Genomic DNA, 16,319 nt, shown 5'->3' with positions numbered 1-16,319 from the left:
ACTATGGCTTTTTAATTAGGAAACATAATAACATCTGGGAAGTTCTAATTATTATCAGACGTTAACCTCACAGCTGAGGGCCTGGTCATACTGGTGCGGCCTGGTAAAAGCAGCTCTTTTGTAGCAGCTGTTCTGGGCATGATGGAAGATCAGATACTTCACTAGCTCAACCGACTTTAAGGGCAATGAAGAGAATAAAACTATTTTAATGAATGATGTGCTCTTCTCCTAGGGTGAAGCTAAAGTTCATTGCTGTTTGTTTGTCTGAAATCAAGACAGGAAATACACCCTGAAGGTCAAAATTTTACTTGTAAGGACTTTAAAAATGGTCTAATGAGATCTTACAAAGGACATTCTAGCTTAATGTGAGAGTCAGAGATGGTTCTCTTCACTCTTCCACTTCCACTCTTCCTTCTTGGATCTGTTCTCTATGCAGATACCAAGGAAAACAGATGACGTCATTTCCTTGCTTGAAATTTTCGTCCAGCTTCCTATGTAGCATCAAACTTGATCTCAACTCATGTCACTCTATCCTTGATATCATCAACCCTTCTTGCCCTTCCTTCAAACTCTACAAACTGGTTTCTGTCTTTGGTCTTTTCTTTGCTCTTCTCCCGACCTAGACTGGGTCTCAGCTTCAGCATCACTGCCCAGTGGAGGCCTTTATGACCTTGCAAGCATGGCTTTTTCTGAATATATTCTATTGTTTACATGATGAAGGTTTGCCTTCATTCACTAGAATGAAGTGTTCAGGAGTGCAAGGACTTTATCTCATTCATCCCTCCATCCCAGGCACCTTGCAGAAAAAGGACACTCCAAAAATATGAGTGGCTACTCAACTAGTGTACTGTATTTGTGCCAATTTATTGATGTTCCAGTGGGAAAAGGTCCTTTGGAAAATATCCTTTCATTGATTACGGACCTCAGTACTCCTACCTTTTCCACCTTCCTCACTACAAGAGCTTCCTTATGAAAGCCTTCACCCTCCTATGAAAGCCTGTATTTGTTTCTCTCTTGCTTACTTTTCAAACAGGATGTCCTGTTCCTTCTAATGGAAATGAAGGAGATGCATGGTCCACAGCCAACTGATCAGGGCCAGGTTGAGGGTGTTGTGAGTCAAGGGGTCTGGAGAGATGAGATGGGGGATGAGTTTTCCCTCAGATGCTCTTCCTGGCAGGTTGTCAGAATTGGGGAATTTTTAAGGTCCCAGGAAGTTAGTCTCTTGTTCTGAGATAGTGAATACTCATCCTGGAAGGGTGACAGAGTTGGGGAAGGGGCCATGGAGGTTAAATCAGTGGGGAAGGAGGGGGCAAAACAGGGAGCCGTGTGGGAGCCAGCCCGAGAGATTTTTACAGAAACATCTCTAGACCAACAGTAACTCATGGGTACTTGCCCAAGAGACTGAGTAACCTTTCTGGGCTCCGGCAGTGCTGTCTTTTAGCTTACTGGTTTCGCACATGCCCCTTCAGCCTGCAGTGACAAAGGTCCTTGCTTTAGTCGGCATATGGCAGTACTAGTATCCCCCTGTCTGTTTTCTGCTTGTGAAAAGTATTTTCATAGCTATGTTCCTACTCATCAGACACAAATTCATCCACATCTACCTTCCCTTCTGCAACAAAAAGGTGAGGACACTCAGAGGAGGCCATCCTGAGGGACCTTTGGGGACCTCAACCCCTGTATATGAGACAACAGACTCTCAGCCATATCATCTTCCCACTAATTTAGAACTTCATTGTCTCTTTTTGGAAAACAGGATTGATAACAGCCCCTGCCAATACCAGTTATGATAAGCCTCAAATCCACCATAACAAGGAACCATTCAAACCCAAATCACCATAACAAGGAAGAAGTCACTATTTTTGTTTTCTCTAAGGTTGAGAACAATGTCTCTCAGGCAATGCAGTATAATTACTGCAAAAGGTATGGCCTTCCCCAGGCAGACAACACCTTAAGTGCTGGTGTCTGTGGAGCTCACAAGTCAGTGTTCCTGATTCTCCATTGAGGCCCGTGGGCACAATGGTTTAGAAGAGGCCTGAACCTGGATATATAAGAAAGGACCAGGGCCGGGGATTTAGCTCAGCGGTTCGGTGGCCTGCCTTGCAAGCACAAGGACCCAAGTTCAATCCCCGGTACCAAAAAAAAAAAGAAAGGAAGAAAGGACCAAACCCAATCCAATTCACCCCAAAGAGAAATGTGCCTGAATTGCCCTTGGGACAATTGTTACTGAAGCCCTTGGTGAGTGAGGGCCATGTTCTTTTCTTGGAGTGGTCTTAGGGGATCACAATTAAAAACCCTGACCTTTTGTTACCAAAGTTTATAGGAATCTCAGATGAAAAGTGGGTCAGTCTCATTTTAGAGACTGGGTCCCCAGGCTCAATTTCCCTCTTAGCCCTCAAACAGTCATCTTCATACTTGGTGACTTCCTGTCCATCGGAAATCATACAAAACCACTTCCTCTTCTATGGCCTCTTCTTTGTACATCACACTCGGTTATATCAGACTGGGCACATAAGGAAGGAGGATAGTTTCCAGCTTCCCTCCTAGGTGCTGATTTTATAGCCTCTGCTCTAACAAAGCCAGTGTGGTATTTATTTCATGTCTCTTTAAACTTCTCGGTGGAACATAAACATATTCAAGAAAACTCTTGTTGTTTCATGTTTCTCTACAGGAAGAGGGGCAGGAAAGGGAACTTGGGGATTAGGAAGGACAGTGGGAAGGGAGGGGGGGAAAGAAACACTACTTACGCCGTTTGCAGCCGCATTTTTTAATTCTTTTGGGATCTGTGATGTCATCATGACAGGCCTTGCAGTAAAAAAATGCCCTGGAGAAAGAGAATGGAAAAACTGACACGTTTCATAATCCACCCATGTGAAATGAGTACCATATTTCCTCGGCGGTGGTGCCAAATTAATGAAACATGCCAGCACTAATTTCCTTTAATCTTTTGAAAGGTTTAGACATTTGCAGACGGAAATGTTTGTTGCAAGACCATTTATTTCAAACACAGGATTCTGTGATTTGAGTTAGTGCTTCTTTTCATAAACTCCCATTTCCAAAGGCACAGGGAGAGAGGTTACAGATGTGACACACTGAGTCTGCTCGCTCATCTTTCATTTCTGAGAGCAGCATCAGATGCTAGTGGTTGTAACAATGTAGAGTCGACCCCAAGCCTTTCAGGAGAGAAGGGGAGCTAAACGCAACTCCAAAAGCCCCATAATCTGGCAAAATAAATATTAGAAAGTGTGACATTTCTCAGTCAAGTGCAAATACTAACCTTGTGGCCTTGAAAGTACCTCTCCTTATCAGTCGAAGTGAGAGGCAGTTTAAGAGGACAGTGGGGAGGGAATAACAAAAGCACAGAGCTCTGGTCACTCTGTCACACCCTCTCTGGGATTGCACAGCCGGCAGGACCCTGTCCTGTGATCCTCCAGCCTGAGAATAAGGGTCAGTGAAGGCTTGCTTCTCAGAGCAGAGCAAAACTCGGCTGACCACTGGGATGGGATGAGCAGAGGGTTGGGGTAGGAAGAGGAGTCCCAGAAGAAGCAATCAACAAGAAAATCCCCCTAATCTGATTCAAGTCTCAGTATGGGGATTACAGAGCTCATTAGTTGTGTGGAAAAAATTTCGGATGAGACAAAATAAGATCATTGAAGCAGTGTTGAAAATTTCAATGTTAATACAGTGTAGATGCTTAGCCTACTTAGGATGGTACAAAAGCATGCCCAAATGGTTATTCTCTTGGTCACTTCTGGTGAAACATTCATCTCATATTAGAGATATTCAACTTTTTTAAAAAAATAGGATTTGTGTGAGATGCCCTTGCCCAAATGTAGACTAATGTTAAGTTTTGTGAGTACAGGTAAGGTAGGGAGCCTAGGTAATCAATGATGCTCAGTAGGTTATGGGCGTTTAATGCAATGTTGAGCTGCAATATTTCCAACTTATATGACTTTACTGGGATGCAGCTCCATCGTAATTAATCCGTACTGGGAGGTAACATACCCAACATGAAATTGAATGCCCGGGATAAATGTGGTCTTTTCTTGATTGGGGCTAAAGAAATAAACACAATTGTTGATCACTTGATTCCTAGGTTCCTTTTCATGCCTTTCACAAGCCTTGTATTTATGATTGACATGAGTTCAAAGCCAATGTTAATATTTTTGGATCTGGAAGAGATTGTGGAGATCTTGCATCCAACTCTCTGGGACTCAATGCCACCATCTATAAATTGAGGAGGTTGTCATGTTCTGTCTATAGTCACCCCTTGATGGAGCTTGGCTGGCCCTGGGCCTTCAATATCCAAGTCTAATGTTCTTTCTACCTGAGCAGCTCTTCTACCACTTCTTTAAATGCCAGCTGTCATCTACACTGCGAGAAAAGTAAAGGCGGATGACCCTTTGCCCCCTGTGGCACTGTGGTTAGGAACCCAATGGATAGTAATCTGCCTCAAAACAGGAAGGACAGGACAAGAGAAAGCTTCCCAGTTGGGGCAAGTAACTTTGCATCCCTTTCCTTTAGCTATCTTCCCACCTGATTTGATGCTCCTACAAAAAATGGTAGCAACAGAAAAAGCTAGAATTTACAAGGCACAGACAGATGCCATTCTAAGCATTTTATGGGCATTAATATATTTGACCCTCAAACACCCTTTAAAGGTTATATGATTGTTATTTCTGTTTTCCAGATAAGGAAACTGAGGCACAGAGAGATTAAGTGACCTGCCCACAGCATCATGGCTAAGAGTGGCAGAGCCAAAATTGAAATCCACACAGCCAGGCACCAGAGCCCAACATTTTAAACATCCCGCACTGAAAGAGGTGATGGGTGATCATGAGTCTGAACAGACTGTTGAAAAGATAACGTATGATTACTTCATGAATGAATCAAAGCTGGATTCTCTTTTCAAATTTGTTATATTTAATTGACAAAAATTTCATACATTTGTAAATGTCCAACATGGCTAAATCAAGCTAATTAATATATGTATCATATATATATATATATATATATGTTTTTGCCATATTTTATGGTGGAAACTCTTAAAATCTACTGACTTAGAGATGTTAAAATATATAATAGATTGTTATGAACTATAATCTCCAGGATGGCAGATGGATTGCTTAAATTACTCCTGGGTAACTGAAATTTTGTGTCCTTTGACCAGTATCTCTCATGTGTCCCCTACTTCTAGGCCAGACCTTGGTAACCACCACTCTACTCTCTGCTTTTACGAGTGTGACTTTCTAGATTCTACCTATAAACAGCAGTGCACAGCAACTGCCTTTCTGTGCCTGTCTTCTTAAGCTTAACATCAGATTTTCCAGGGCCAGACAAGTCAGCTAATGAGTAAAATGCGATGATTTCCAGAGGTATCTGTCATGACCTCAAGACACATCCCCCAACTGGAGGAGCATGATGTCTTCAGGGTCTCCTTGTCCTCTGGATTCTTTTGGGTTGGGCTAATGGCAGAAGCCAGCAAGAGACTGGAGGTAGGGAGAGATGATCTCCCTCCTGCCAGGTCATGGAATAGTAATGGCAACATTTATCTCACGAAGGATGAAGCTCCCATGGGGCAGCCAGAAGCTGAGATGCCTTCCCTCTGCGGCTGCTTCTGTGGTGCTTTGCCACCTCTTGTTGGTTTTCCTGAACTTGTTACCCATAACTTTATATAGCTCTTTATAGAACTCTCCTCCTTGCTCCACTGAATGCATCATCTGCTACTTGCCAGGACCCCCCACTGATACAGTAGCATCTGCAGCATCCACATTGGCATTTCCAGCCCTAAACCTCCTCCAGAATGCCAGGCTTTCAGATCTGCCCACCTTTACGCTAACTCCATGTATAATCCATGTACATCTACCCAACACAACCCCGGTAGATGTCCTTATTTCCTACCACTGCATGCATGCACCTTTTCTCTAGCTTTCCCACTCAGTGAGATGGAGCCATTATCCACCCAACTGCTTAAACCCTTAAGCATCATTCACTTTTCTTCCCTCCTTTCTTCCGTCCCATTCATCAGTGGCTCCCAGAGGTCCTCCGAGTACAGTCTGAATGGGGTCCATAACCCTCCATCTCCATAAGCGGCCATCATCTCTCACCTCAGTGATGTCCCAGTTTCTGAGTCTCTTACCTCCTCTCCTGCTCCATTATCTCTGTTACCTTCCATTCTCTGCAATGCGGGCAGCATAACCGTGTAATATAAATCAGACCACATCTCCACAGCTTAAAAACACCCATGACTTCCAAGTCGTAACAAATCCAACCTCTTGTTAACAATGTTAGAAGGATCAGCCTCTACCTTTCTCTGTTCTCAACTCCATACCACCACTCTCCCTCACCTATTCTCAGGACCACGCCTTCCCATTTGGATTCCCTGAACACAGTTGACTTCTTCCCGTCACAGCTCTTCTTCCTGCCTGATCTTTGTGCGATGAATTCTTTCCATATTTCTCTCTCTGCCCCAGTGCTGCCCACTCCAACCAGGATTCACGTACAGAAAGCCCACATCAGGGATTCAGTCGCATTCATTCTTTCACCATAAATTTTTAAAACCTGTAATTCTCCCATCCCTAGAACCTAAGCCTCAGGAGAGCAGGGATTTTTCTCTATTGTTTCCCTGACACCGTGTATAGAGTCTGCTAAACATGAACTGATTTTTGATGAATGGATGAATGAGTATGAGAATGTTTCCCAGTATTGGGTCTGCCAATGTTTCAGGAGAAACCAGTAATGAGGATTTTTTTATATACATGCAGATGACTCATTTCAATTTGACAACTAATTTATTTTTAAAATTGTGATTCCAAAAGAAAATCATATCGGCAAACCAGAGCCAATGAACCCATTAGACTATGTTCCAAGATTATTTCAAAAGGAAAACATTTAGTGCCAAGAATAAAGAGCAAGTGCCTAAATGCCCATCCCAAAATGATTTTTTGAAGACTGAAACTGGATAGCTTCACTCCTCTTTCTCTAAAGGCCCTGCATCTTTAAAGTTTCTATGAGCTACAACTTATGAACTTCTCTTGTTATTGGATTTTTGTTTTTTTAGTGAAGGGTGCAAACTCAACACTATATCATCATCATCTGCTTTTGCATTTTTACAAAACTTGTTTAGCTTTGTTCCAATCTCCCGTGTCCTTTCTGTGGCTTTCCACAGTCTTCATCTATTTGAAATCCGCTAACTGACAGCATTTGCTCTGATACATCACACACCATAGAAAATTACAGGCTGGTGTTGTAGCTGATTGTGTCAGCATGTATTTGTGAACACCATAAAGCACTGAAATGAGACACACTGAACTCCCTAATATAGGAGGTAATTTGTTTTCTGGACTACCTGGTATTTTTGACATTCATTAGTGAGCAATGCCGTAGGAAATGGAATTACACAAATGGGAGCCTCACGTGATGGCTGGTATCTGGGAGGTGCATGTCACATGTGGGGCCCCTGAGCTCCCAGCCTCCTGAGCCTCAGCAAGACGCTGCTTCCAGCTTTTGTGTCCCCCCTCTGGATCAGAACACCACCTTCTTTGCCAGATGACCTCAAGAGGGGGTTAAGTCTCATTCTCCTCCCTCTCCCTTCCTCTGTGAACGTCATTCTTCAAAAACTGCCGAAGAATATGAAGAACAAGATTCCACCACTGGGTAGGGAGGTATTGCTCTACCACAGCTGAACAATGGCACTCCTTCCACAATTTGCAGAACATATAAATTATTAGAAGGCTGTTTTTTTTAAATGTTATCTACTTCATATGTTCTTTTTCCTGAAAACATTGGTAACTAGGATGACATTTGTTGCAGTGGGTGGGAAGAAGGAAACTCATAAGCACCTACTGTCAGATATCAGCATTCTGTGTATAGCAGGTCAAACTCACCCCTTGTTAAAAGTTAAAAGAGTAAATAGGAGAAAATGAAAAAATGGAAATAAAGTGTTTGTAAACAGGGAGGGGAGGAGGGGGTGAAGGGAGGGCAGGAACAAGGGGAAAAAATGAGAACCAAGACCTGTCATGTAAAGGTACAAGATCCCAATAATGAATGTAACTACTGTATACCTAAAATGTACCAATAAACTCAATTTTAAAAAAGTTAAAAGAGTGAGTTGAAAGAGTTCAGGCTCTGGAGCCAGACCACTTGAATTTAAATTCTGGCTTTATTACTAGCAGTGTGACTTTGGGCAAGCAACCTGTGCCTCAGTTTTCTCATATGTAAAGTGGGAAGGCCTAATGCTTCCTAGTTCAGAGCAAGTTCACAAATACAGAGGAGCTAGTTAGTACCCAGAAAAATGCCAGCCAAATGTGAGCCCTCCGGAAAGCCATGTTGGTACCATCACATTTGATAGAAAGAGACGGGGGTTCAGAGAAAAAGAGACCAGTTCTGATCTGGGCTCTGCCACTTGTTTAATTGCCCCCATGGTTTCGACAAAGCATTTATCTCAATTTTAAAGATGAAGAAACCAAAGCCTTGAGTGTTTTACATGATTTAACCTTCTAGGGCTATTCTGAGGAGTAGCATACCTCACACAAGTCTAGCTTTGAGCAGAAACCATTAAATGAAGACAGTAGGCTCCCATAAATAACTACAGACCTCTGCATAATTTACTGAAATAGTTGATGTAACATTATTGTTGAGCTAGGTGACCAGTATGGCCTTTGGCATCATATTTTTATTAGCAAATTTTTCCAAGTTAAGAGAATAGAATCAAACATAACAATGCTCCATGTTGTTGTACAAAAGCCTGCTCATTTCCCTAAGCTACTTAAACGAGAAGAGGGACACTAAGAAAAATGTCATGAAATACAGGGGCCAATGAAATCCTGGGCTGTACCTACAGAGACTTCATAATTGAAGTGGACAGTTTCAGCCACATACCTAGAAAGTTTCAGCCACATACAAATAACATATAGTCAATTTAGTGTTCATCTGAAGTTAATCTGAAATGTTTGAAATTTCCTTGGGTAATTAGAGTGAAAAACTGATCACTGTCAAGGAAGTTTGTCCAGCTAATACTGAGAACGCTCTACAAACAGCCAGTTGTCCTGTTAGGTTGGTCTGGGTCCAAAAAAATAAGGATTAGCTGAAACAGTCACTGCAGCTCTTTGAGCCTCAGTTTCCTCCATTATATGAAGAAGGAGTAGGTAATGAGGCTTCTGCATTCTAAAATTTTATTATTCTAATTAAAAGAGTGTGAAAACCATGTGAAAAGTAGTCTGTGGAAACATTTAAAAGCACAATCTCTTTTTCCTAATCCTTTGCACCATTTGATGCCCACTGATACATTAGATGATACAGTAGATTAATATGTCTATGGCTGTGCCAGAAAAGAAGGCGGATGAAAACAAACTCTTACCTTTTAACTTCTTTGGCATCACTTGCGATGAAAAATCCTAAAGTACCTTCTTGGATCTTAAGATGGTTTCCAGGATTAATTAATATACTGCTCAGTGAACAAAAACAAACAGAAAAGACACAAGTGAGGTCATGTTCTGAATAAATCTTTGAAGGCAACATCATATGATTGTTTTTATAGGGGCCCCACTAGCCTAATGCTTTCCCCCAAAGATTTCTCTAAAGCCTGACATTCTCTGGCCCACACATTTAGCTGGACAATGCCACCATTAAGCTCTACTGGTTAATTCCCAGGCTGGTACACTCCCAGTTAAGGAAATCAAAGTAAACCTCAGTTCTAGGGGTCGGTTTGCATAATAGGCCATGCAGCTGCCATCATGGACATTTGACTTGGCGTAAACTTCCTCAAAATATATCTCTTTTGAGATTTGAGACAACTAGTGATGGTCAACATTGAAATATTATTGGTCTAATGAAGGTCTTGCTACACCAGTTTTCCATTGGATGACAGAGTATTAATGGGACCCCTATATGTATTCAGAAGCAAACATATATACATACTACATATTACTGTGGGGAATGGTACAAGACACCCATGCAGAAGCAAAATGAACATGTTTGTAACATTAAAAAAAACATGGAAATAGATTCCATGTATAGTCCACACAGGAGGAATTGGATCTATCCAAACATCAGAAAAGAAAAACACCAGCCGTTGGATATACTTAATGATTCCAGTCTGGTATTCATAGAAATGTATGGGGTGTTTGAACAGAATCCATGTCCTAACTGAGGCAAACTGCAGTTAGAAAACAAAATTACTGCCCCCCTAAAAATCTTCCCCACAGGGAAGTATGAACCTAAATATACACTGTCCTATTTCAAAGTGGTATAAATAGATTAGCTGACCAAGCTGTGTTTGGACTGACAGTAAAGATAAATGTATCCTAATTCAATAAATGGACGAAACAAACAAGTTTAATTTCTGTGGATCAAAAGCAGAATATAGGAATGTCTTATCCAGAGGCTGAGATGAGGTTTTGGGCTTAATAGATACTGAATTTAGGCATTCTGAGTGAAGCAACAGACAACAGAAGTATTCTTTGATCTGAGGAGCTGGTGATTAAGGTAATGGATATTTGGAATCAGTCTAAAGGAAGTCCTCAACTGCCCCAAACAATCAAAATAGAGGGTGGTGATTAACATGTAATCCTTTTCTGCTGGTTAAGTCCATTCCAGAAAAGTGCAGTGACCAAGATTGGTGAGTCTGCAGCAAGACAGGAAGGACCCAGGTGAACTTTTGTTCTGTTGAAGAACTCTGCAGATCATTACTGCAAAAATGGTTTATGGCTACAAGAGCACCCACCATTACCCATAACAAGACTTGACAGAAAAAAGCACCCCTGTATCATCATCACTGTCATTAACACTAAATAACAGCAAGAATCCGAAGATTTGAGTGTTCTGCCAGAACTACAGGCCACAATGAGATTCACTCCGAATCTGAAAGCGGCAGACCACACTAATAGCACAGCTTGCAGTGGGCAATGTATACCTAGGTTCCTCCTAATTACGCTCTGCCAATTTTTACTTTGGTATCACAAGCCCTCTGATTTAGGAGAAAGGGTGAAAGCTTAGGCAGTTCAAATAGATTTTTCAAAGTCAATTAAATACAACATTTTAGAAATTGCCTATTCTAAAAGTTCTGGATTTTGCACATTTTCCTAACTTCTTCCCCTGCAAGGCCAATCTTATATTCTCTAACATCGATCAGAACTGAGTCCTAATTCTAGTCTTAAGGAATTAACTGACTTTAGGAAAACTGCTATGCTTCTTTAGAAATCACTATTCTTCCCTATAAGAGGTTAATAATAATAATAATATTCCTTCTGAGAACTGAAATATTGAGAAAGTCGCAATGCATGCTTGTTATTATTGTTACTTTTATTATTTTATTCTTGCAATAAATGGCCAAGTGTATTTCAGTTTCAATGGAGTTACCAGAAATTTTCTTCAGCTGGCTCCATGGAATGGAGCATAGGGGTCCTGATCAAAATACCCAGCCCCATAATAAGATGAAGTTACAGGGTTAAACACTACAGGATCATTCATCAGGACATCTATGAAAAATGTAGGGGCCTAGGAGGACTAGATGCTAAAAGCTGGAAAGCCTATACTTTGATATGTATTCCCATAAAAATGAAAGGAAATCTTCTGGGTGAAAAAAAAATCCTATCATGATTTTAACATTGGAATTCAAAAGAAAAAAACATCTGGGTGACATCTATGCACGACACGAGTGTCACGCAGACCACTCATTCCTCTTCCCATTTGCATGCCTCATTGATCGTACCCCAGTAACGGAGCCCACCACGTCACAGAAATACAGTGTGGTGAGGTTCCTATCAGTCAGAAGTTTCCTTTCATGGTCTCTGTTCTTTATCTATAGCGAGCGAGAATTAATCCACGGGGAGAACTTGAGATTGGCATTCTCTAGAGCGTACAGGTTACGATAATTTATGACAGTCTTCAAGTTTCTTGTAGTCAAGTTAGTGTGATGGGAAGGAAAGACTTTGGGTGTGGATACAGGGCTCTTTGGTGTTCACATCTCAGGTTCACCACCCACCTGGGTTAAGCATAGGTGAGGTCTCAGTAATAAAGGGGTGAGCTTTGGGCATGGGGTGCCTCGTTTGCCTTGGCAATAAAATGGGGCAAATAATCCCTAGTTCAGTCTGTTAGAGAATTAAAGAATGCCCCATGTGTTGAGGGACTGGCACATATTATGTCCATAGTCTATGGGTGCTATTAAGATTGAGCAAGGTGATTATAAAATTAAATGAGAGCAAATAAACTCTCCCTGTGCCATGTCTCTGCTGTACATTTTATCCTTGGTTCTAATGACATCCCTAGATGGTACCCTGCTGTCATGCAAAGGCCTTTTTCCTGGCTGCAGCATCCAAAAGATTTTATCTCTGAGCCACATCTGGAGACTGGGATGGACTAATTCATAGTAGCTTCTGGCTTCACGAGGAGTAGCACCCGTCTGTTACATCTCATGACTGATCCGTAAGGAACTGAAAGCACCTGAAATGGCCTCACAGATTATGCAGTTCCAACACGCCTTCAATGTCCCTGTGGACAGGGTAAAGAGGGTTTAAATCACCTGTATGTGTGGTGTGAGGCACCATTTGTAGATACCATGGTACAGTAAGGCCGCTTTCTGGGTGCAGTTCAACAGAATGAGTCAGCCCTTGAGAAGCGAATGAATGAAATCTAGATACATGAAGGTGTTCATTCTGCTGGATTCTGGATTCGGCTCCCATACTTAGGGGTTTGATAAAGAAGCACGTGTGCCTGACTCTAGGAAGCCATGGCATCCACCATGCCCTGGGTGAGCCTCCCGAGTTTCAAAGGCTCTTTGAGGAAAACTATTACTGTTTTTGATAATTCAGATAACAAGTCTTCTATCCATATTTCCAATCTAGAATTTAAAGCGTTAATCTTCCTTTCCTTAAAAATACAAAAAAGGGTTCTAGCCAAAAGCAATACTTTTTCTCGCAAAGTGACTACTACCCTTAGAAGTTGTTACTGCCTTTCCAATGGGAATACGTAAATTCTCTCCGATCTTCTGTCTCCTTAGCAGAATATTCGGTGCTCAATGTGCTTTGCTCCTATGACTGCCAAATGTCACCCTCCCTTTTCATTCTTTCGCATCAGTTCTCTGGCTCTGACTCTGCCTACTTCACCAGCTTTATCGAAGACACACTTCAAGACGTAGCATGTGAGGAATCAAGAAAGTCTCAAAGAAAATAAGCCCATATATCCATTAGCGGAATTCTAAGAAGGACATCTTTTTGGCAGGGGTGGACATTCTCTCATTTCACGGAACATATAAATTATCTTTTTTTCTATGACCTCGTTGATTTCAATGGAAAACTCCCAGTGAGAGCTGGCAGCACAGGGCTGATGTGGGCGCTTCTTCAAAGATACTTGCTTTGGCTTTTTCTTCTGCTCCCAGACTGCCTATCTAGACTTATTCTCCGTCTATTCACTCACTGTTAGAACAATGCACATTTACTATAAGGAACCCACAGGTGAGTAGAGGAGTGAAAACAATACAGTGGTATCTTGGTTCACAAACTTCATTCTTTCCCCAATTCTGGTCACAAACTGAATTGGATGAGAAGCAAATCAAATTTCCCCATAAGGTCAACACTGAACCTAACCACTGAATTTGATTTGATTCCCATCCAATTCAGTTTGCGACCGGAACTGTGGAAAGAATTAAGGTGATGAACCAAGGTACCATTGTATCATGTTCTATTTACTTTTGTCTTTTTCACAGTCGTAAACTTAGAGCCCAACATGCAATAGGTAGTTTTGAACTCTCTTTTGAATAGATGGAAAGCACAAGTCATCGGTTTCTGTTCTGAAAATTTTCCTCTTATAAGGAGGACAAAGGCAGTCACCACCACTGTTCTTTTAAAATCCAACCTATGTGGGGCTGGGGATTTGGCTCAGTGGCACTGAACCTGCCTTGCAAGCACAAGGTCCTGAATTCAATCCCTGGTACAAAAAACAAAACAAAACAAACCCCAAGCTATTGGTCTCATCAGTCAGGCTGATGGAATGACCACATCTCTTCTAGTAGGTTAGCCACTAAGCTCACAATCTCTCAGAGACACTAAGAATAAATATGAAAATATGCATATATGTATATACAGCAAAGCATTTGGGAAGGTGGAGCAATTGATTTCAACTTGAAAGTACAGCTCACTTGGGACTGAAATATGTGTTTCGAAACATAAAACCTATCCACATAAAATGGGAGAGCAGGGCTCAACCCCAAAGGGAACCATCCATTTGGGGCCCCTTTGAGAGGTATTAAATAAGCTGCGCTGCATTTTCTGGGCAGCTCCTGCCGAACTCTGTTCAGGCTGAAGGACCAGGACATGGTTAAGGAGAAATTTTTTTTTCCTTCTCCCAACTCTCATATATAACCACTGGGAAACATTTAGCTATCCCTTTTTCAATCATCATAAAGCTTACTTATCTATTGTTTGGGGAAACAATCTTGGTAATTCAACTGAAATAGATGTTTTAAAGGAAACGTTTATCTACTCCAGACAAAATGACAGGTGTGCATTTCTCTCCTCCTCCTTTCATGTTTGGTAAGTGTCATGTACCATTCTCCAAGCAGTTAAGGAAAAATCACGACTCATAGGTGACTATAGTTTATACTCAAAAGCATGGTAATTACAGTTGTGTCTAGCAGGCTAATGGGACTTCATTAACTAGAGCAAACAAGTGAGAACCATCCAGGACTTCAGTTCACGCAATGTCCAGATGTATCACAACAGTGGGAAGAGGCCCCTCTGATCACACAGGTTCACACACAATTGCTCTCTGTTGGAACTATGTTTGAACCAATTTCCAGAGAATACATCTGTACTGCAGTTTGTGGGCTGTGTTAGGGCACAGCTCAGGGAAACTCCAAATCTCAAACCTTATCACCTTGCCGGAACTTTTCATTTCTTCTGGGCTTTAAAATATGTGCTGCTGGAGTCCCACACAACTACACATGCACACTTTTACTTCAAGATACATGTAGGGGACCCAGTTGTGTGTTCCATGTTGAGTATACATCAACCCAGTTCACTGGCACAGAGACAGGGTAATAGAGGTTGCTCCCAGCTGGTTAGATTCAATGACCACCAACTGTGGTCTACCAGTCATATTACCAAGGATTTGTTTAGCCTGAATACATCTCACTAATTTTAGAAATGGAATTTTAAGATATATTTTACACATAGGGAAAATATTAGCCACTTGGAATGGGAAAGAAAGAACTGATCTAGGAAAGATAACACCAGATATCTGTTTCTGGGAGCAAGCCATATCACTTTCCAGTACACTTCAGGACAAGTCATGCCTACATTACAACATGCCTTCACCACAAGATAAAAGACTCAAAGGCCAAAAGCCAACAGCAGAGGTGCAACCACTGCGGACCTTTGAAGATGCAAAGTGTTGCAGTAACTTCTCGCAGTTGGATCATGTCAATAATACCAAACTGACAGGAAGCCACCTCTATTTATACACATCTACTCCAAAAAAATCACAGAGGATCTGATATTGGAAGGAGTTACAGACAAATACACACACACACAAATACACACAATTACAAACGCATGACAGTGATCACAACCACTTGAAAAGGTGACAGAAGTATATTTTCAACAATACTGTTTTAGAAAACACACTGCTGAAAAACTGCTGGAAATTTTAATTAAAAAGTTTTTAAAGTCATTGATGATGAATTAATCATGCTTCATGCAACATAAAACAGCAGCAAAGCTGAGTGAAGTCACATGGTGAAAATTGCAGTACTTTATATTATGAAATATGCCCAAACACACTAAGAGGGAAAAACCATGAGTTCATCCCAATAAACAGTATTCATCCAGGAAATCAGGTGTGATGATCTGGCAATTTAACAGCAGTGTTCTGAGTCTCTACTGAGCACTGCTCAAAACAATAAATATTCAAAATGAGGTAACCAAAGTAAGTATGAGGAGAAACAGAATTATAAGGGCTTGGTCTCTGTTTTGTGGATAAAGGACAGAAACTCTGCTTTACAAAGTGGAAACTGGACACAGGGAGGAGGAGGTCACTGGGAATGTGGATGTGAGATGTAGACAAAATGGCACTCGTGTCTGGTGAACACCAAGACACATTAGGACAATACATGAACAGACACGAAGGGCTACAGAGAAGCATCCCGCTTTTCAGCTTTAATAGTATTCCCATCACTGGTGCCATGATTAAAAACAGGGTTATGCCTTTCCTTTTTTTTAGGTTTCCTGCAAAGAAGTTAGTGCGTCATCCAAAAGAACCAACAAATCAAACAAGGACAGCAATAGGCTAATTTCAGTTTTATGTAATCTAGTTGGAGAGGGGATATA

The 16,319-nt window shown here is 41.4% G+C and overlaps 1 protein-coding gene across 38 annotated transcripts in view; it reads right to left on the bottom strand.

The window, feature by feature from the left end:
* Positions 1-16,319, bottom strand: part of Kcnma1 (potassium calcium-activated channel subfamily M alpha 1) — a 709,412-nt gene that overhangs the window by 129,114 nt on the left and 563,979 nt on the right. For 37 of the 38 annotated variants that reach the window (XM_033766495.1, XM_010607512.2, XM_033766488.1 and 34 more), the window contains 2 exons: positions 9,356-9,442; positions 2,745-2,821 (listed from right to left, as the gene is read on the bottom strand). In XM_033766495.1, coding sequence (XP_033622386.1) covers positions 2,745-2,821; positions 9,356-9,442 — 164 coding nt within the window. Of the gene's footprint in view, positions 1-870; positions 1,249-2,744; positions 2,822-9,355; positions 9,443-16,319 lie in introns of those variants that run through there. The other variant, XM_033766504.1, reaches the window with a different exon arrangement.

Source organism: Fukomys damarensis, unplaced genomic scaffold, assembly GCF_012274545.1.
Source record: "Fukomys damarensis isolate Sample0158 unplaced genomic scaffold, DMR_v1.0_HiC HiC_scaffold_20, whole genome shotgun sequence".
NCBI classification, from domain to species: domain Eukaryota; kingdom Metazoa; phylum Chordata; class Mammalia; order Rodentia; family Bathyergidae; genus Fukomys; species Fukomys damarensis.
Note: the sequence above shows the minus strand (reverse complement) of the source record. Positions and strands in the feature narration are given on the sequence as shown.